At 52.4% G+C, this 21,737-nt stretch overlaps 1 protein-coding gene across 1 annotated transcript; it reads left to right on the plus strand.

Annotated features, from left to right (window-relative positions):
- Positions 1–6,057: 6,057 nt before the first annotated feature.
- Positions 6,058–8,351, plus strand: NKX3-2 (NK3 homeobox 2). Its single transcript, XM_066549188.1, has 2 exons — positions 6,058–6,454; positions 6,837–8,351. The coding sequence occupies exons 1-2, from the start codon at positions 6,058–6,060 to the stop codon at positions 7,313–7,315; spliced, it is 876 nt and encodes a 291-aa protein (XP_066405285.1). The 3' UTR covers positions 7,316–8,351.
- The last annotated feature ends 13,386 nt before the right edge of the window (positions 8,352–21,737 follow it).

Raw genomic sequence — 21,737 nt, forward strand, 5'->3', positions numbered from 1 at the left:
GAGTGCCCAAAACACACAGAAATGCCACACCCCATCTCCACAGTTCAGGCTTCCTATTCAGTGGGAGAAGGATGTGAAACAAGCAAGTCCTTGATCTCAAAATCTGAAAATTTTGAGCAACCAGTGATCTGTGAAAATTTATAAGTCCCAAACACTCCCAGATTTTACCGTTGGTGGGTGTCTATTCCTCATATGAATAATAAAGAGATAGAAACATTAATATAAAATATCTACTGAATTGCTCTCAATAAAGAGGTGACTCCTAGACAAAGAGGCAAAATCACTTCAGAAATGTAAACAGTGCCAGTATCCTGAGAGGCTCATTTGATTTACCTAAGCATCAAAAGCAATAAAAATATTTAAATGTTAAATACCCCAATGCAGCCATTGATTTAGTTACCAAATTAGTCCATCATATGTGAAAAGTGAGCTCAACTACTTCAAACAAAAAGTAGGAAAGGTTATTATTTCTATATAGGTGGAAAAGCAGTGGTAAAGGAAACCTGGACTTCATATGATGTTGTACCAAATAAACATCAAATGATTAATCTGTGCTAAGAGTGTTCTTAAAAGCCTAAAGTCTTGCACACAGCAAATGCATGTACTGTAATATGGTAGATAGTCATTGAAATGTTCTACTAAATAATAGGGGAAAATTCAGAGCAAGTAAATATACTGTATGGATGACTGACTCATACATGACATTTCTACTTCAATTTTTCTATCAGGGACTGCAAGTAAAACAGATTAAAAGCTAAATACAGGGTCTGCAAAAGCTTTACTTAATGACAGTGAGAAGAACCTGGCCATTTGCATATGCTGATTTGGTTTTTGTTAGTAAAGCAAGCTAATCTTATCCAGGTTGTATTGCTATCCTACAGGTAAGTACATCAGAAAATAAGGAATATATAGCCATTTATGTCTTTAGGAGGAAACCTAGCATAGAAATAAGGAGACAGTCAAAGAGATTTATTTCAAAAGCTGGTGGTGCCTGGAGGCTGTTGTGGGACAGGGCTCTCAGTGTGTACAGAACTTGTTGTCTCCTGGCTCTAAGCATCAGACACAACCATGCAGCTCCACTCCTTCCTGAGAGCATGATGTGGTTAGACAGCCTGCATGTCTTTTCCTTTTCAAGGTCTTGCAAGGAGGAATAATTCAGGAGAAACTGCCATGCAGTGAAATGAATGTTGGTGGGTTTATTTTCATGCTTGGTACTCTGCATGCCAAGGCTTCACTTGTTAGTGTAAAAGTGAAGCAACAAGAGGGAGATTTGGGTTGGTTTTCCCAGAAAGAGCATCTCTGAGCAATAAAACTGGGAGAAATTGTGTCCCTGTATATACGCAACCAGCAAAATTCAAGCATTCTTTTCAGCTTTGTTGTAAACTCTTGTAGAAGTGTTTTTGTTTGAGCCTCCCAGCCCTAAAGGACATGGGCTTTTCCCCATATAAGGAATGAAAGGGATTGTAAAGCAGCTATTAAAACCTACTGAGCTAATTTGTTAAAAGGTTGTCATATTAGTGAGAATAAAGTTCTCATTGTCAGCATTATATTTGCACAAATTCAGATGAATTATAAAAATCATTAAATTTTTTTTCTTAATTGTGGAAGGTAAATCCTTCTCACTCAAGTCTGGAGCATCCTACAGTTGACATCTCAGCAACAACACAGGATCCTGATGTCAACTGCACAAAGCAATTTGAAGACTGAGTGTTGCAGCAGTCACTTATGTGAGATCCCTCATGAAATACATGGAGAAACCTTGACAGGAGAGTGGTTTAGAGATGTACAGCTGTCACCTGCTGTGTAGTTACATTTACATTTGTTGGAAATAAATTGTTATGATTCAAGAAATAGAGTCAAAGCCTGTTCAAAAGCAGATGACATAAGATTTTCCTGCAAAACCAGCAAATTGTCCAGGATATGTTTGCGTGTCTTTGTTGCACAGTCAGAGAGCAGCACAGCTGAGGTAAAAGCCATGAAAGAAATCTTCCCCATTACCAACAAGGGATTCAAATTCCTTACAGAAGGAAGCACTGTTTGTACCACTGCCATCTTCCATCTAAGTCCCTGAAAGACCCAACAGGAGACTCAGCAAGGATTTGCATTGCCCTGAGTATATTGGGAGGAAAACTAGTTTGGGAGACAGCTTGTGTCTAGAAAAAAATAACCTCTAACAAGGTATGGCAAAAGTAATAGCTACCACCATACCACCATGCAGGCTCTGGGAGGTGCTACAAGAGGGCTGCAGTGTGTGGTAGCCCCTGGCCATGAAGCTCCTTGGCCTGCCTCAGAGCTGAGAAGAGCTTGGAAGGCAGAAGTGGTGCTGTGCTAGCTTGGCTCTGCCCCAAAACTGGCACATGGAGATTACACCACTAATTATTTTCCCATACTGGGCAAATCCTACCCTGAAGGAAAAGCTCTAACGTTTCCTTTTCCCAGTGCACTGTACTCCCAGCCAGGGGATCATCTGGGTCTTTTTATACAACGTTATATATTATGGAGAAATCTGTGCTCTTTACAAAGGCTTTTTGAAGGTTTTGCAGCCACCTTTCCTTGTGCTTTCACATGTGCTAAAAAGGCTTTTATAAGCAGAACATATCTTTCCCCATTTCATCACCCCACATGTCATATGCAGTGTTTCTGTGAGAGCGCTGCCTCTCACCTGGCTCAGAACGGCCCAGGTGGCTGGGAAAAGCCGCCTCACACGGCAGCCAGGCAGGCTCCCCTCCGCTGTCCCGCTCCCGTGGTGGTTTGTCACTGCAAACCGGGCAGCGGGGCCGTGCCTTAGCACCCGGGTGTTCGGCCCAGCCCTGCTCTCCCCGCCGAGCGCGGCCCCGAGGGCAGCCCGGGCCGGGCAGTGCGGCCTGGCCGCCTCTAGGTGGGGCAGCCCGGCCACCGGCGGCACCGGCACGGCCCCGGGACAGCGGAGGAACAGCGAAGCGAGCCGGGACCCGGGAGACCGAGCCGGGCCCCGAGACAGCGAGCCGGGCCCGGGACAGCGAGCAGGCCCCAGGACAGCCAGCCGGGCCCGGGACAGCGAGCCGGGCCCCGGAACAGCCAGCCGGGGATCTCCGGTGGGAGCGGGGAGAGGCAGCTGTGGGCACGGCGGGTTTGGTCTTTCCCCGTTGAAATGTAATACAAGACTGAGAAACGGCGGATCAGTGTGTTATGGGTTATGGTATATCACGGTGTGTGTATTAAGGCTTGTGGCCGCTCCCAGACGGCGGGAATAGGAGGTGCGGAGCTCTGTCAAGGGTGGAGGCAAGGTGGGAATCGTGCCCCCCTCAGACATCCCCTGCCTCTCCACCGCGTCCATCACGTTCACTCCGAGCCTTTCCCAACCAGGAGAGTTTGCTCCCGGTTTCTCCGTCGGAGGGGGCCCTGTGCCCCCGCACGCCGTGAACGGGCAGCCCGAGCCCTCCGGTGCGGCCCCGGCGGAGAGCGGCGGGAGCGGGGCCAGCCCCACGCCAGGGCGGCCAGCGCGGGGCACAGCCGGGCCTCCGCTCTCCCCCATCCCTCCATCCCTCCATCCATCCCTCCCTCTCTCCCTCTCTCCCTCCCTCCCTCCCGCTGCCCGTCTCTCCGGCGGGGCTGGGGGCCGGGCGGGCCGGGACCACCCAGCTGGCCCCCGGCCCCGGCACGCCGGCCCTGCCCGGCCTCCCTCCGCTGCTCCTCTGCGCCTTACCCCGCTCTCCTCCCGGCCTCTTCCCCAGGCATTTCCTCCCCCAAACAGAGGTTTGCTGAACAGAAAGAGGGTGCAGAGTAGGCGGAGGAGGAAAAAAAATAAGAAAGAAAAAGAGAAAAGAAGGTGGGGGGGAAGGAAGAGCTGAGCAAATTAGCAAAGAATTGCAGCCACTGTAAACCATATGCAGGTATTTTAACAGCTTGGGCACGAAACTCTGTAAATCAGGGTCTTCCTGGGCTGGAGCTCCGTGTGCCGGAGCACGGCGAGAGGCTGCACCGGGAGAGGCTCGCTCTCCTCCCCGCCGCTCGCCGGCCCCCGGCAGCCACCCGCTTTGCCTCTCTCCGGGCGCTCTGCCGCACCTGAGCAGAGCCCGACAAAAGAGACTCCCTGGCCGGAGCTCCCCGTCTCCGCCGTGCCCCGAACCCCCTTCTGGCCGTCAACCCAAACCACGTCTCCCACGACCCGCACCTCCAGCCCTTCCTCTGCCCCCGCGTCTGAGGCCGCTCATCTCTTCTGACATCCCAAACTTCATCTCTTGGCTGTTAAGGAGCCTTTAAAACACTCATGCAGGACACCCTTCCTAGCGCCCTACGTGTCCCCCTACGTATATAGGGGGACACGTAATCTCGTAAGTAGATTTCTCGCAGCTTCCCCAGATGCTTCTCGTTTACCTCCAGCTCTTAAAAAAATTCCCCTTTGGATATTTCTTTAGTGTATCGTGATACCGAAGTCTTTGGTGGCAAAGCGATGGCTTTCCTGGGAAAAATTAGGTAAAAGGTGAGTCCAAGCAGGGTTATTAAAATGGTCTGAGTTTGTTCAGAAAGATAGAGACAGTTCCCGCTTAGTCATGCAGAGGTGCTCTCCAGCTTTGCGCTGTGTATGAAAGTAGGATTATTTATTTTATTGATTTATTTTTGATGTAAAAATTATTATTGAAAACATTTAATTCGTGCCAGAGTCGTTGAAAATCAATTATTGTCGCTTCGTAGTCTACTGCAAACCGACGTTCATCTCTGTGAGATCAAGCAGGGAGGTGTTGGCGTGGCCACACGCCTGTGGAGAAGCCCGGTGACACCCTGAGAATTTAGTTCATGGAGCAAAGCGGGTTTGCGGGTATCTTTTTTCTGTGCTTTATCTCCTTATGTTGCCGCGTTCACCCAGCACCAAACACCCATGTTCGTGAAGCGCAGGTGTTTCATTTCTCGTGTACCTGCTTGATACCCTTGCCGGTATTTTTATTAGCTCCGAGAAAGCCAATAATATTTGAAAAAGAGAAAAGCATGGTGCTTGGGAGCATATTGTTGTTTTGGCAACGAGTCGCAGATATACAATTCACGTGCGTGTAATAGTTTCCAAAGTCTTCCTGTGTAGGGCCGTTTTCTTTTAGGGAAAGCATCGTTTAGGGAAAAGAGTTTAATCTGCAAGAAATTGCTTTCCTAATACGGGCTTTATAAGCCCCATGGACAGAAGACCGTACTTAACATAAACCCGACCATGTTTTTAAACAAACGCAATAGTGAAAAGCGCATTTTTCAAAACCGGCCGAGGCTGATTTGCATTCACCCTGACAGCGCGGGCGGCCGGGGGCTTGGGCGCTCATCCCGCCGCTCGTACAGCCCCGCACCGGCACGGCGTGTCGGCACCAGACAGACTCGGAACAGGCGAGTTCCGACGCCTTTCCCCAGCGGAACGCAAAAAAAAAAAAAATCACGGCGTTGGTCCCGTCCCCGCCACTTCTCCCGTCGAGACCGAACCTTTCCCCGGAGCCAGGCTACAGCGCTCTGCTGAGCCGCGGCGAGGGGGAAAACATCTCTGCACTACGATCCCGCGCTCTCCAGGTGGAAGCCGCCGCTTTCTGCCACGGAGAGGGACCGTCCCTTCGAGGGTCTCCTCGGCCGGGGGAGGCGGGGGCGCCCCGCGGGCCGCAAGGGGTTAAAGGGACGGCGCGCCCCGGCGCGCGCCCCGCGGAGCCGCATCGGCCCGCGGCGGGAGCCAATGGGCGGGCGGGGCGCGCGGGGGCTGCCCAATGGGAAGGCGCGGGGCCGGCGCTGTCGGGCGGCCGTGAGGGATGGCAGCGCCGCCGGCAGAAAAAGCGGAGGGCGGGCGGGGGCGGGACAGAGCGGGGCGGAGGCAGCGCCCGTGCCGCCAGGGACCCGCGGCGGCGCCCGGCGCAGCGCGGTGGCCCCGGTGGCCCCGGCCCTATGGGCGGGCGGACCGGCAGTGGCGCAGAGAGGCTGCTCCCGCTGGCGCCCGCCCTCCCGGCGGCAGAACAGGGCCCAGCACCGGCGCAGCGGCGGCCGGCGATGCGGTCGCCCAGCTGAAGGCGCGGCACGGTCCGCTGCTCGTCCGCGGGGCTTGCCCGTCGCCGGGCCATGTCCGTCCGCGGCGGCAACGCCCTGACGCCTTTTTCCATCCAAGCCATCCTCAACAAGAAGGAGGAGCGCGCCCGCCACGCGGCGGGGCGGCCGCCGCTCCCGGGGGCGGCCGGCGGCTGGCGGCTGTGCGGCGCCGCCGAGGACCCGCCGCTGCCCGCGCCCGCTGCCCGCGCCCCGGCCCCGCGGACGGCGGCGGGCTGGGACTCGGACTCCGCGCTCAGCGAGGACCCCGAGGGCGAGCGGCGCTCCGAGGAGGAGGGCGCCGGTGGCAGCGCCCGCCCCGCAGAAGCCACGGGCGGGGGGCGGCCGGCGGAGGAGGAGGCGCAGCCCCCGGAGGCGGCGGAGCGGGACACCACCGGCCTCAGCGACAGCGAGATGTCGGCCGCCGTCTCAGGTAGGGGCGGCCCCGGTGGCGGCTCCTCCGCACCCGCGCGAGGAGGGCGGGAGGGTCCCGGAGGGCTGGGAACGGGAGATGACCGCGACTCTCGCCGGCTCCCCGGAGTTGTGCGACAGGCTCGGTTGTGCCGGGGGGGAGAGAAAACCCGAAAGGCGTCCCGCGGGGCGAGGGAGGGCGGATCGGGGAGGGCCTTTGGCCCGGCGGAGCCCGCAGCTCGCCAGGGCGCCCGGCGCTTAAACGAGAGCGAGAAGCCCGGCCGCTGCCGGCGGCTGTCCCGGCGACGGGGTGGGCAGCGGCTCGGCGGGCTCTCGCCTGTGCGCGGATGCCGCTGTCCCGGTGCCTGCCTGCCCTGACCGCCGTGCTCTTGCCCTGCCCGCAGATCGCAGCCCTCCAGAGGAAGAGGACGCAGCGGGCAAGTGCGGGAATCTGCTGCCGGGGGAGGAGGAGGCGGCGGCGGCTCCGAAGCCGCGGAAGAAGCGCTCCCGCGCAGCCTTTTCCCACGCGCAGGTCTTCGAGCTGGAGCGGCGCTTCAATCACCAGCGCTACTTGTCGGGGCCCGAGCGGGCCGACCTGGCCGCCTCGCTGAAGCTCACCGAGACGCAGGTGAAGATCTGGTTTCAGAACCGGCGCTACAAGACCAAGCGGCGGCAGATGGCCGCCGACCTCCTGGCCGCCGCCCCCGCCGCCAAGAAGGTGGCCGTCAAGGTGCTGGTGCGCGACGACCAGAGACAGTACCACCCTGGCGAGGTGCTGCGGCCGCCCTCGCTGCTCTCTCTCCAGCCATCCTACTACTACCCTTACTACTGCCTTCCCGGGTGGGCTCTGTCCACCTGCGCCGCAGCTGCCGGCACCCAGTGAGAGGCACACATACACAGCCCCCGGCCCCGACACCCCCAGCATACACACTGGCAGCCAGGAAACCCATCTTCCCTCTGCCACCCCCCCATCCATCAATCCGTCCGTTCAGCTTCTCAAGTCCAGAGCCCCACCTGCAGCTCTCAGTGCCTCGGACAGTATTTATTATTATTTTATTGTTATTTTTATTATTAATATTTTTGGATGGTTCCTCACCCTCTCCTCTTTCAACATAGGACTTCTTGGCCACCCCCACCCTGACCCTCACCCTGTCCCCAGCCCGCCAGCCGAGGACTCTTGCGATTCGGCACAACTTGTTCATGGTATCCATGTTGTCAGTGTATTTGGTGTAGACTTTTTGTTTGTTTGTTTTATTTTGCTTCGGATGGGTAGAGACTCGATCTTGTGTGGAGAAAAAGAGAGAGAAAACGAAGGAGAGGAAAAAAAAAGTACAACCCGCAAAACCAAATGCAGCTCAAAAGAGGAGATCAAGGACTCCCTCAGTGGATTGTAAGGAAGATTATTTTTGTCGTCTGAGTCCTTGGTCTTCCAACTTGTTGCAAACTGAGTGTGCCTTGTATGGTGCTGAATGTATGGAAGCCTCTTTCAGGTCCCCCTGCTCTTGTTGCCCATGTTATTCCTGTACTCCATGATCCCTGGCAAAGGATAAATATGTCACAAAAGGGTGAGACTTACATTGAAACTCTGACTTCTTGTTTTCCTTTTTTTCCTGAGATCTTTCCGTGTTCGGGGAGGGAGGAGTTACAGTTTTTTCGCACTTTCCAGATGTATTAAAGTTGTTGTTATTTTTATATTCAATGTGAATATTTCTAGTCAGGCTTTTTAAGAAATCGATGTAACAGGAAACTTTAATACCATCAGTGCCTTTTACAATTCTTCAGCAGAGCTCTCCTCCAGGGGTGGGGGTTTCTGATCTTCTCAGCAATGTAATTACAGTCTCTTTCTTCCAAGGTAACTCGTTGCTTTTTTTCCCCTTCTTTTTTTTCCCCCTCCATTTCCCTTTTAATGGCACTGTGCACTCAACTAGATTATTTACTTCAAATGAATTGTGAATGTTTGTAAGCTACCCGCTGTACTTGTTTTGTTGTTTGTTTGGGTTTTTTTTTTTTAATTTATAAACTTTAGTTTAACACTTATTTCTGCTTCTTCTGTCGTTCCTGAGAGCAGACACGGATTTCCCCAGTGATATTTTTCCCCCACAGCAGACCTCAGGCCGTAGCTCAGACCACATCCCTCCTTTTCCCACTCGCACGGTGAGGACTGTAGGGCCTGGCGGAGATCTGGGCCACCTTTCCCGGCTGCACCGGTCAGCACTGATGCCCGTTCCCTCTACGGGAGGCAGAGGGGACCCAGGAGCTCTGGCCGGGCGCCTTAATCACTTCTTTGGTAACGCCTGTCCCAGATGGAGCGATCCCCCATCTGCCGGAGAGCCGGGATCAGTGGCTGAATTTACGGGTGCTGGTAGCGGTGAGGACGCGGTGCAGCCGGAGGAGCCACTCGAGCTGCTTTTCCCGGTCGGTGGCAGCCTCACCGTGCAGGCTGCGGCCCCTCTACCGCGGTGAAACCCTGGCGGATCCTGGGGCGAGTGCGTGGCTCGGTGGGTTGTTTTCTCCCTGCCGGAGCCTGGCAGAGACACCGGGGGCGCAGGCTCAGGATTGGGCTGCAAGAGGGGGCTTCGGCGAAACTGCCCAGGCCGTCTGTATCCCGACACTGCCGCGATAGCCACTTGGGGCAGCCTCCCGCCTTGGACTGAATCTCCTCCAAGCCTCCTTCGAGAGCCCGGGCCCTCGGCGCGGTGCCGGCGGCTCTTCCCCGCCGTCGGCTGCTGTCCTTGGGCGTCTCCCCGAGGCCGGCGCTGGCCGAAGGGGACGGCAGGCTCACCTGGGGTGGGCAGCTTCCCCCGGGGGCCGGGCAGTGGCGCTCCGAGGGACCGGACCCGGTGATGGCTGCAGCTGTTTCTCAGCGCCGCAGGAGCCCTGCCCGGACCAGGCTCACAGGCGGCCGCATTGCCTGGGCGCCGCTGATTCTTCATCACCGCCGGCTTCTTTCCTTTCCCGCTGGTTCGCACGGGTTTCGCTGCGGCTCCCGGGCACGGAGTGGCTCGCAGGAAGCCCCTGCTGCTCCATCGGCCGCTGTGCCTGCAAGCCGCCCCAAGATGCAGCCGGGCTGTTTCCCTGCCAGCCCCTCGCTCCGGCCCTCCCTTGCTGTCATTTCGCTTTGCCCGGGCTCGGGCACCCCGCAGGTGAGATGTCCCCGCGCTGGCACCTCCAGCAGTACTCCCCAGCACGGGCTGGGGACGAGCTCTCTGTTCACAAAGCCGACAGCCGTCGTGACACCGGAGGAAATGCTTTGGGTTTGGTTTTGCTCTGCCGGGCGTATCGGCGGTCCCGCTGCCGAAAGGAGTGCTCCAGATGCAGCAGTCCCTTGGCAGATACGGGAGGACTGACACTTATTTGGCCCGATCCGAAGCTCCCATCTCTTTCTTCTTCTTCTTTTTTTTTTTTTTTTTTTTTTTTTTTTTTTGTAACTATTTCCCTCCGACATTCCCAACACTTTCCTTCCTGTAAAAAACGAAATTTTGGACAGCAGAATCTGGACCCCCGTGCACTTAGGGAGGTAAAAAGGTGCCACTGCTGCCCCGCGGTTTGCTTTTTCCTGGCCCCTGGGGACGTTTCTCTGCCTGCAGCCCCGTACAAGGCACCGAGCTGCTGACTCCCATCTCAGGTTCGATGGTACAGCCAAGCTTGATCCCTCCTCTATTTGTCCCACTGCAGACAGTGTGGGATGTCTGGTTCTGCTAAACAGAAAAGCAGAGGTCTGGGGACTGCAGAGCCTCCTCATCACAGCCTTTGCTGGGAGGTAGGTTTTACACAGCAGAGGATGTTACCTGACGTGTCTGGGATGATGCATCTTTAGGTTTTAGTGCTGCAGATAAAGGGAAGTTGATTAGTTTTGACTTGCTTTGGATAATTTCGTGTGAAATATAGCACAATGATGCAAACTGAAAGGTACAGCTCAGACCAGCGGAGGTTTTGCCCCCGGCGGGGGTGGCTTCCAGCAAGGTCGGCTGTGGTTCTATCGAGCCCTCTGTTCGAGGGAGCAGACTATCTCTAAGCCTATTTTTTTTCCACCTTCGGTCATTGTGTTGTATTATTTTGATTTGTGCTTACTAACAAATGTAGTGCTCTAGGGAATCTCCTGATATAAAAGGGAAGTGACTGCTATTAGAGATTCCTTGGGTTGTAACACTGGGTAACAGACTCAGAAGAAAGTGTCAAACTAATTTCCTATGAACCAGGTAAAACTAACATGCATTTTACTCGTGATAGAAGTTGCTGGAAAAGCTGATCCGAATAAAGTTGCCCGGAATTTTAGTATTGGTGTTTAATACGGAACATTTATGCATCGACAGTGTCCTTTTTTGATGTTGTCAAAATCTGATACTTGACAAACGTCAGTATGTGATACTGGGAAAATTTAATCGATAATTTAATGGATTTTTTCTGGAATTTGAGGCATTTCTACTCCTGTTTTTTCTTAATAATTTTGATTTTTGAAATATAAAGCAAACTCTCTGCGTCCTTTATATTTTCTTAATGGCAAAATCTCCAGTAACGCGCATGTAACTGTACTAAGGCCAAAGGAATTACTCCATATTTTCGGCTCTTAAATTATCAGCAGAACCTGGGCTCTAACATGCTCTCTTCACCACCCTTAGACACACATTCAGCTCATCAGCACATACACGGCTGCTACATAAAAATAATCTCCCTAACGATGTGTCCCAATTTCGGTCTCTCTCACAAACCCCAAACCGTACAGGGGCCGTGGGAATCATTTTCCATCTGACCGTGGGCAAGCTGTAGTCTTAAAAAAAAATTCTTGCAAAGACAAGGGGGAGAGGGGGGAAATACCGCAGCTCCAAGAAATTCGATTGTTGAAATGTAATGTAAATTGTGTATATCTTTGCATATGTCTCCATTGGCGCTTGTGTTTGTGTATTAAACAGTCGCACAGGCGCAGAGTCCAGCTCTGCAGCCGGGAGGCTGCCTATATTTAGCTACCTCCCGCTCGCTCGCAGGGTAATAAAACAGGAAACCACGTTGATTTGCCCCCCTCTCTGCACACACACACACACACACACATTCAGGTAGAAATCAGCGACATTTTCCCGGGAGGAAGAGAAGCAGCAGAAGATCCCGGGGCACAGGCAGCCCCCCCGGCAGTGCAGCACCTGCCCAGCCTCCCAGGGGCTCCCGGGAGCAGGGGCCAAAGGTGGCCCGAGGTTAAGGGCCTCTCCCCGGCAGGCCTTGGCAGGCTTTTTTCCGCTCCGCTGCTCCTGTCAGTGGGACGGCGACGAGCCCCGAGGCGGCCCCGGGCCGGGCCGCGGGGAATCCCGGCCGCCTTTCCAGCGGCTCCCCCGGGTCTGCAGCACCAAACCACCGGGGCAGCCGCTCCTCTGGAACGGCTCCGAAGACAAAGACAGGGGTGCTGGAAAGCCACACCCTGCGGGCTCTGGAGATCCAGGGCGCTGCCAGTAGTGTCTCCATCGAGCAGCCTGGCTATTCCCGAGGTGATGGGAAAAATAAAGGGCAGGTCTTTTTATCCCGGCCACATAATTAAGGATATTACCTCTCCCAACCTTTCTGAAAGCCTCAAGAAAGTGACTTTTCCTTCGCGTTGTCCGCTGCTGCGGGAAACAGCGTGATTAACCGGGGAGCAAGGTGAACCAGGGAGCAAATGACGCGTTTCCCAAGCGAGTGTCGCGGCGGTCAGTGCCAGGACACCGCACCGCTCCGGGACAGGCAGCACACCCTCCTCCGGGGGCCAGCAGAGGCTCTGGTGGGCCGGCAGGCTCTGCCCGGGGGCTCCCGGCCCCGCTGGGGCTGCCGCCTGCGGGACCCGCTCCGCTCCGCGCCCGGGCAGCCGCGCTGCCCCGCACCGGAGCTGGCCCGCTCCTTGCCGAGGGACAATGGGACAGGGCGGACTCTTACCCGCAGGTGGGGCTTCCCATTTTCCTAGAACACGTTTAATATTTGTGGTGTGGGATTTTTGTTTTGTTTTGGGTTTTGTTCGTTGTTTTTTTTAAGGGAGGGACGGAGCCGAGAGAGAGGGCGAGTTCACGGCCGGGCCGGCCCGGGAGGGGCTGTGGCGGTGACTGGGGCAGGCCGGGGACGAGGGCTGCCCTCCTCCACCCTCAGCCGCAGACACCTCCCTGGCTCCCTCCTAGACAGGTCCTACGGCCCACAGAGGAAAACCCTGGCAGAGGATGAGGGGTTTGGCTCCTCGGTCCGAGGCCCTTGGGGTGACCGAAGAACCATCCCCGGCTCTTTCTCCCGTGTTTCCCCAGACTGCTGCCCCATTGCGGAGCCGACAGAGGTGTTTGGCATCCCAAGTGATGCTGGCGATAGTCAGCGTGATCCTCGAAAAAGATTAGAGTGGGGACTGGTGGCTGCAGAGCTGCAGGTTAAGCCATTTTGTGGTTCTCAGGTGCGCCTGTGGCTTCTTGCCTAAAGTCTGACTCGGTAGTAAAGAGGCCACGGCTTGGGCTCCCGAAGGACACGGATGGCAGCCAGCAACCCATCCTCCGCTGAAACAGAAACTAGCCAGGGAAATCTCTCCCGCAGCAGTGGCTCGGCGCTGGGAGAGACAGAAAGGGGATCAGAAGGCGACCCGCAAGGACTACGTGAGGTCTACAGAGGGGTGCAAATAGCCACCAGATATGGTGAACAATGTCCTTCCCGCCAGAGTAGCAACACAGATAGTAGTAGTAATAATAATAATAATAATAATAAAAGAAGTTTAAATGCTCATAGGTTTTTTAACATTTTTTTCTTTATTTAAAAAAATTGAAGGAAAAAAGAAAAGAATCATGGGAGCTAGGAAGGCCACACGCAACCTTTTTGTGCACGGCCGATTGACAAGTAAAACAGTGCTTCCACACCGAACAAGAAGGGCAGAAAACCATACAACGAGTGAAAAGGAAAAGACGGGTCTGATTTTCAGCTCTCCGGGTCTGGAGGGTATCAGCTTGCGAGGGGCGCCGGCGGCCGGGCAGAGGGGCTGCCGGGGGTAGCCGCCAGGCCGGGGCCGGCGCTGGGGGAGCGCTCACGGCACAGGAGCCGCTGCTCGGGGCGGGGGCGCGGGTTCGGCGATGTTCCCTAAATTGCTCTGTGGGGAAAGCAAATCCTGCAGGCTGTGACGGCTCTGAAAAGCACCTCTGCCCGCTGCTTCAGAGCCCGACCCTGCCTGTCGGCTCCGGCGCTCTGAGGACCTCGCGCAGCAGCGGCGATCCGCTCCCCGCTAGAGCCGTCCGACAGCGAAACCCCCGCTGCTGGTCTCCCGGCTCGGGGTAAATCACTTTGCACACGGATCTGCGCCGCGCTTAAACTGGCCAGAGAAACGCTTTGTGTCGCAAAGGACTCGAGTGATAATTAGGGATGAAATGCGCGTGGAGAGGACTAATATTATTTTTGGCTTGTGCGGGAATAATACAGATTTGCAAACTGTACGAATAAAGCTGGGTAGGCTGGAAGGGGAGGGAGGGAATGTGGTCTTGCCGGCTGTCGGCAGAGCCAGAAGTCGGTGGCGGGGTTTGTGCCGGGCTCCTCTGTTCATGGGGCGAAAGCAAGGGACAGGTCGTGTTTGGGACTTGCCTTGGGCGGCGGCAGGGGGGTGGCGGCGGGGGGAGCCCTGAAGGCACCGCCGAAAAGCCACGGGGACGTTTCCCTTCGTGTCGTGCGCGGATTTACCGAGGCGGCGGCATTGCCACTCTGTTCTGCACGGCGGCACAGTACTTCAAAATGACCACATAAGCCAAATAGTCTTTACTTGGCTTATTAATATTATTATCATTATTATTAATAATAATAATAGACGATTTGAGGTTATCTTTATCCAGTTAAGAATGAAAAATGGTGGCAAAGTGGGAACTTCTATGGACGTAATACATTTTCCCAGAAGAAGAAAAGAACACGTGCTCATTTGCTGGTTTATAAACCCCACTCTTTTGTCAAGCAACTGCGAAAGTTCCTTTAATTTGTCTGAAATTTTACTAACTTCCTGGGTAAAAAAAAATGTCTTCAAGAAGCAGACGGGTTTCCCCGGTCTTCGAGAAGATATTTTGCTTTTTGCTGCGCGGATTCGCGGTCACTGGGAAGTTGTGTTTAGGTGTCCGTGTCAGGTCATGGCTCATGGGAACACAATAACATAGTTTTACCCAAAATGCCTCCAAAAGATATTGAAATAACCACTTCGTTTTTGCGAACAAATTATTTCACTAAAAAGGAACAGAAAATAAGCTGCAAGAAAAAAAAAAATCTATCGCAAGCCCTTTTTACAGGGCGAACTTTAAAAGGAAAACCCCGACATTTTTATCTTGGAAAATAATAAATGCAAGATTTGCAATATGGAAACTACTCGTAAACCGGTGTCGCCTCGGGAAGAATGTTGTTTTCAGAGGGGTGGCAAAGCCCTCGGCCAGGCAGGCACGGCGGGGCTGAGCGGGGGGCGGCGGCCGAGGGCTGGAGAGCGCGGAGGGGCCGGGGTCGCTGCACCCGCGGGACCGGGGCAGCGGGTCCCCGGACATCCCCGCATACCAAGGACAGGAGCAGCTACGCGGGATGCAGCGTGTGTCTGGCAGAAGACATATCCCAGAGGCTCTCCCCATCTTTTCTCTCCTGCACCTCCGGGAGGTGTCTGCTGGCTGCTCGGCACAACCTCCCATCGCTGCCGCATCCCGCCCGGCTCTCTGCTTCTTGCCTCCCACTCCCTGCAAAACCTTCTCCGGCTGACTGAGCGCCTGTCCCCTGTCCCCTGGCCATGGGCAGGGCCATGCAAGCTCACGGCAGAGCTCTCGCCCCCGGCCGTGGCAGACAGCGGGGCGGGAGCTCCCGGCGGCCCGGCCCCGGCAGCGCAGCGGTCCCAGCGCCTCTCCCGGGCCCTGCCAGCGCCCCGCGGGGCTGCTCCCGGCCTCCCGCGGCCCGGCAGGGAGGGTCTTCTCAATGCCAGGCCTGTGTATTTGTAGTTTGATTTCGCACGTCAAGGATAATTTCTTCATACAACTTAATGGACGCGGCTTGACATCCATAATGATCGCTAATCATTCAAATTATTTTTGCTAGCGCCCAGACATGTTCCAGTTGTTGTGATAGATCGCGTTTCACCCATAATGACGGACAATTACCATTTCTAATTCGCCGGCTTTTGACACCTAAATCCACCCACCATATGTGGCTGAAATGCGCCGGGCTCGGCGGCGAGGTCCTGATGACATTTGCAGCGAGCCCCTCTCCTCCGAGCGGGGCACCTGGGATGCCACCCACCCCCCGGCACCCCTGGCCCTTTCCCAGGCCGCCGGAGCCCGGCTGCTCTCCATGGCCAGCCCCGGACCGCAGCCCCGCGGCCGTGGGTGTGCGTGAGGCGGCCGGCAGGGCCCGTAGCCAGTCCCACGCGGAGCAGCCGGGCCCTTCTCTCCTCTCCTCTCCTCTCCTCTCCTCTCCTCTCCTCTCCTCTCCTCTCCTCTCCTCTCCTCTCCTCTCCTCTCCTCTCCTCTCCTCTCCTCTCCTCTCCTCTCCTCTCCTCTCCTCTCCTCTCCTCTCCTCTCCTCTCCTCTCCTCTCCTCTCCTCTCCTCTCCTCTCCTCTCCTCTCCTCTCCTCTCCTCTCCTCTCCTCTCCTCTCCTCTCCTCTCCTCTCCTCTCCTCTCCTCTCCTCTCCTCTCCTCTCCTCTCCTCTCCTCTCCTCTCCTCTCCTCTCCTCTCCTCGCCCCGAGGCCCTTACACATCTCAGAGGAATCCCAGACGGAAAGCGGCTCGATCCGCGAGCCAGAGCCGTCCCCGCGGGCTCTTCCCTTCCCGCCGCTCTTATCCCCATCGCGGCCAGGGAAACCCGCACGTATTTGTGCTTCGGCCCTCCACGGCCCACGGCCTTGAACTGTCCTCTGTGGGAGAGACAGCAAAGAGTGACGGGGAGGTTCGGCTGCAAACAGGGCGCGCGGTGCCTTTGCATGGCTTCCATCACGTTTCCTGGGGTATTTACCTCCGCAGTTCCCCTAGAGCTAGGTGCACACGATGTGAGGTGTCTCTGTGGGAGCCGGTGCAGCCAATGGAAGCAGAATCGGCAGCTCCGCGCCTCCGTCCCAGCCCCAGCCCCGTGGCCCGGCCCGGCCGTCGGGGCACCCACACGCTCTGCGGACAGATTCACGCCAGTACTGGGTCTCGTTTGGCGAAAAGAAAGTGTGAGGATTCACCCTGCGTGATTTCTTCGGGGTTGTTTGGTTTTATTTGTTTTTTGTTTGTTTGTTTAGTTGTGTTTGGTTTTGGGTTTTTTATCGTTCATAAACGAATGAAGCCACCGTCGTTTGACTTTAATCCCGCACGACGGAAGCGCAATGCGCATCGACCTCAATGTCGATGGCACAACATTCCTGCCCAAGTGCTGCAAGGCAGAAACTCCAGGTTTCTACAGAGCGGCAGGCATCGTCTGCTTTTTAAACCCTGGGTATTTCTGCTGCATTAACGTTTGAAGAGTCACACGAAACATTTCCTTTGTCAGGAATAACTGACTGCGGATACCCCGGTCACAGCTGCAAGGACGGGCAGAGAGGGAGCAAAGTCAGGTCCTGATGTTGTGCTGCTCTGCCCCGCATTGCAGTGTTCCCCGACGCAGCCCGATGATAGTCAGAGTGACACAGAAACACAGACAGGACCACGCAGCCACGCGTGTTTCCAGTGGGGCTGGCGATTACCGTGGTGAAGATCACACATCGGAGCATGTCGGGGCATTAGCCGGCCCTTCGCAGTACCCGCGGTGAGATGAGTCCCCAGGCTGTTCCCCGCGAGTGCTTCTACAAAACCCACTATGAACTCGTTTCTCCTCTGGGGCGAGAGGCCCGACGGGCGAGGCGGGCATGCGGACCGGGGGCACCGCAGGGCCGCGGCCGCCGGAGCCGGCTCGGTGCGGCCAGCGGGAACTGTCATCGCCGGGAAAGTGCTGAATCCGGCCTGGCACCGCACCGCCCCGGCCCTGCTGCACCTTCCACGGCAGCAAAACGTCCCCGCAAAGGACGAACACACAGACCCCCGTTTTGAACAGCTGAGGAAATGGGGTCTCACAGCCTGTTTAAGCGAGCAAGTGCAAGGATTTAGCCGTCCATACACTTTAAAATAAAGACTAGAAGGATTGTCTGTCTGAGGTTTCTCGGCTCCCGAGAAGGTATTTTGATAAGGATTTCTAGTTAAACTAGTTTATTTCTAGTTAAATTTTCAAGGATGTCTGAGGTGTTATTGCACTTTCCCCAAGAATTAAACAAAATACTTTCTCAGCTCTCGAATTTGAGGTAAAGATGATGGGGGGGAAAAAAAAATACCACCAGCCCAGTAAATACTAAAAAAAACCGAGCAACTGCACATCAGCAGGAACCGCCTGACTGCCGGGAGCGGGGCTGCTCGCCTGGGCAAAGCAGGCTGGGCTGAAACGGCCCTTCCAAACACATCGCCGGGGGATCCCGGAGTTCCGGGACTGAGGGTCCCACCTCCAGCATGTAAAGGAATAGACCCACGTTCCTCCGTGGGAGAGGGACTGGGGCTCAGGTGCTCGGTAGTGCCAAGGAAGTCATGAAGGACACCCCAGTAAGAATCCCTCGAATTCAGCAGAACAGTAATTACTAATGACCTTTCCTCGCTTTGGACATGCAGGTTTGATTAAAGGGTCTTTAAAATTATTTCCCCCTAAATTTTCTGGCAGGCGTCTGGACTCAGCTGGCTCCATTTCGGGCAGGTTCGGTCTGGCGCTTTTGCCACGGTTTAGATCACATTCACACCCTCTCCACCCCGACCTTCACATGCACACCCTCATCGATTATAGGGAGCTTCCTAAAATCAGGAAAAACACCATGGCATTCAAGAACTAGTAAATAAATTTTCCTATATGTTTTTGACAGATTATCCTCTTACTATATGTATCGATGTAAAGACCAGTGATATATAAATTGGGGCGGGGCGGGGAAGAGAGGGAAAAGAAGAACTCATATGTTCATTCTCTGCTAGGATAAGGAAAGAAATGGAATGTTTTAGAGACAGAAGGTCCCTTTTCTTTGATAACTTTGTAAGATACATACTACTGTTAATGTCTTAACACACCACCTTAGACCTGGAGATCTCAGTGAATTGTGTGGAGCAAAACCTATTCTGCAGAGCATACTGTACCTTCATTCCTTCTGCAGAGTATTTTCTAGGTATTGTTAGAACGGAAAGGTCTCCCAGCTTCCTAGCAATTGTTCCACAGTGGTATTAAAGAAAGGACGAAGATCTCAGCGCTTCTTGCTTGTCTCCTCTCTCAGGAGATCCCTCTGGACCGTCCCACAGTCCCCTGCTGGTACGTGGCGTCTGACACTGCCATCTTGTGTTCTACAGCTCCAGCTGTTATTTACGAAACCAATTTCAACGAAAACGTGTAGCTACGAACATAAAAGTTGTAGCCGAGACAGTTAAACACATGCTCTCAGAGGGATATGCCAAGTGCCCGTTTTATTTAAAAGGCTATATTTCAACATTTTAGCTCCTAGCTAAAGAGCAAAGTTTAAACATATTTGAGCCTGTGAGACCTTCAAGAAGATGAGCAGGTATCTCTGTCTCTGTCATGGTACAGCTCTCAGGTACTCTCAGCTCTCTCCAGTGCCACTTTTCTTCTAGTTATGTTTACCATTCTCTAGGAAGAAAGTAGCACAATTTATTTATCCCGCACAGACACAAACCTGAAGGTCATGTCAATATTTTACTGCATATTTTCTGCCTTCACTACCAGTGCTGTAACCTAAGACAAATCTGTGCAGAATCACCATGCACCTTTGGCTTCAGTAGCTAAAACTGCATGAAAGAGAAAAGCTAAGGAAAATCATTCAAATGAGGCAAGACAAAGACATTTTACACCATCTTAATAATTTGTACTGATAGGCACAGACATCAGGCCAGTGAGGACAGATGGAGGAGAAGTTAGTATACCCAGTAATAAATGTCAAAACATTTTGGGCAGCTGAAAAGAGAAGAGTGAAATGGCAACAAAATGGGTGTCTCTGGAAACACAAAAGTGCTGTCAAATTGTACCTTTATTTTTTACTTGTTTTTTTCTTACAGAGAAGGCCTAATGGCATGCCAAAGTTTATTTTATGTTTCCTGACTTCCTTTTTTAATGTTATGATCTTGATTACTTAAACATTGTTTTCTTTCTTCATTAACATAAGTATAGATTGCAAATCACTGTAACTCTTTAAAAGTATTAAAATCATGTAAGAATGGTGTGATTAGAGTAAGTGATGAAAACTTTCTGGTCAGGACTTCAAAACATGTCAAATTCATAATGAACAACTTGAGTAGGGTGTTGCAAATAATGTTAATTAAAAATGTCCATGCACAGTCCCTTTGAGGGCATGTGAATAAATATCTAACAGTTTCTATTGGGGTCTCTGTTCATACTGAAAATGAGGAAGTCTTTATAATTCATAACTATTACAGAGTCTTTATGAATGCTCTTTCTCATATTTCCCACTGGAAACCATTAGATAATCTGTTTTTATTATATAGAGCCAAACATTTGGCTTAATATTTTTGTTTTAAAACAGACCACAGAAGCATGGGGATATTAGCCATCCCATAATTTTTAGGGGTGCCTTAAAGTCATGTACATTTATTCCTGTCTTGAGAGTTTCTTTAAATTACAATCTTTGATCCTTGTTCTTCTAAAAATGTCACCCAAGATACACATAAAACAGAAGTTTCCTACTCTGTGTTTTTTCATTAACCATCTACCTTCCCACCCACTAATGCTGTGAATTTAAGAGTCTACATAATTGAGTCTGTAAATTAACAAAAAAATCCAGACAGCCAGAGCAACCAAGCTGTAGATGGCACATTGGCCTTAATGCTCTTATATTAGCACATTAGGCAAGCAGAAAGGGAGTTTTCAGTCATTATGCTTACGTGTTTTGGTTTGGTGGTGGCTTTTTTTTTTTTTTTTTTGGTTTCTTAATGGCAGCAAGATGCATTTCTTTCCCTGACCTTCCTTCAAAGCCAATATATTTTTGGGGCCAAAGATGAATTAAGACAGATAGGAAAAGTGTGTGATGAATGGATTATTCTGGATATCTGAGAAAGACTGTGAGTAGGCAGCAATGGACTGCAAGAGTAATTCAAACTGGTTTTCAGTGTTCTAAACTATGAGCTATTCAGCATTTCAAATTGACAGCTTGTAAATGTAAATTTTATTAAATGCAGAGCAATAAAATTTTGTAAGTTTCTGTCATTTTGAATTTTAGTGGTTGAAATTGAAGCCTCCAGCCTTTTAAATCACAACTTGTAGGAGCACAGCTCTAAAGCATCCATTACTCTTAAATGTGTGCTTTTCAAAACCTCATTATTGCCTTTGCTCACAAAATATCCTTGTCAGGATCCAGGTCTGCATGTCTCGTGTCAATGATAGGCTGACAGGCTCATGCCCTCTGTTCTGTTTACAGTGTATACAATATAAAGTTTTCTGCTCTTCATTCTCACTAGGCAGAAAATGAACAGGATTAGCAGTGATATCACCCTTCAGACCAGCCAGACTTTCCCCTTTGATCTCAAAAAAATTTCTTTGCATGTGCAGTGCAAGAGTCTGGCTTAAGGATCCTTGTTTTGCTCTTGAGACAGACATTGCCTGATTGAGGAAAATGAAAACATAATAACGCCTACCAGTTAAAGCTGAAATCTAGCAGGCAATGTCTTGGAAAAGTTCTTGCATGACAGAGTGAGATCAGTGGAGAACTTTCGTAATATTTTACTGGATAACAAAGCTTGAGTAGAAGGCAGTTTTGCATAGGCAAAGGATTGCAGGAACTCAGCCAAAGAGCTCAGAAATTTATGAGACCAATTTTTTTTCAGAAGATTACAACTGCCATTGAAGAACCAAAGTGAAGTGACAGAATTGCACAGCATCCAACATGTTTGTGTTTGCCAGCAGGAATCTAAAATCCAGCCACTTCACTTGATGTGCTCCAGCAGTCACAGATACATACTGTCTGTGTCTGTGGGTGTACCTTTGTCCATTTAAAAAGAACACTAGCAACTCAAATATCATATTTCCTTTAAAAAAACAGGCATTCTACTTATAAGTAAGAATAGAAAATCACTCTAAATGTTTCAAATTGTGTCAAATGATGAGAAGGATTAAAGACACACCACATCTCATTTTAAGTCAGAGTCTCAATTCTCATAGTAGCCTAGATATTTTTATAGTATTCTGTTAAGTCTATGCAATAAGCTGAGTAAGCTCTCAATTAATTGAATATATTGTCAAATTGAATATGAATTTGAGTGTGTTATTAACTGGTGAGAATTTTACCAAAGTAAAGTAAGATAAAAACAACTGATG

This window comes from Molothrus aeneus, chromosome 4, assembly GCF_037042795.1.
Source record: "Molothrus aeneus isolate 106 chromosome 4, BPBGC_Maene_1.0, whole genome shotgun sequence".
Taxonomy (NCBI): Eukaryota; Metazoa; Chordata; class Aves; order Passeriformes; family Icteridae; genus Molothrus; species Molothrus aeneus.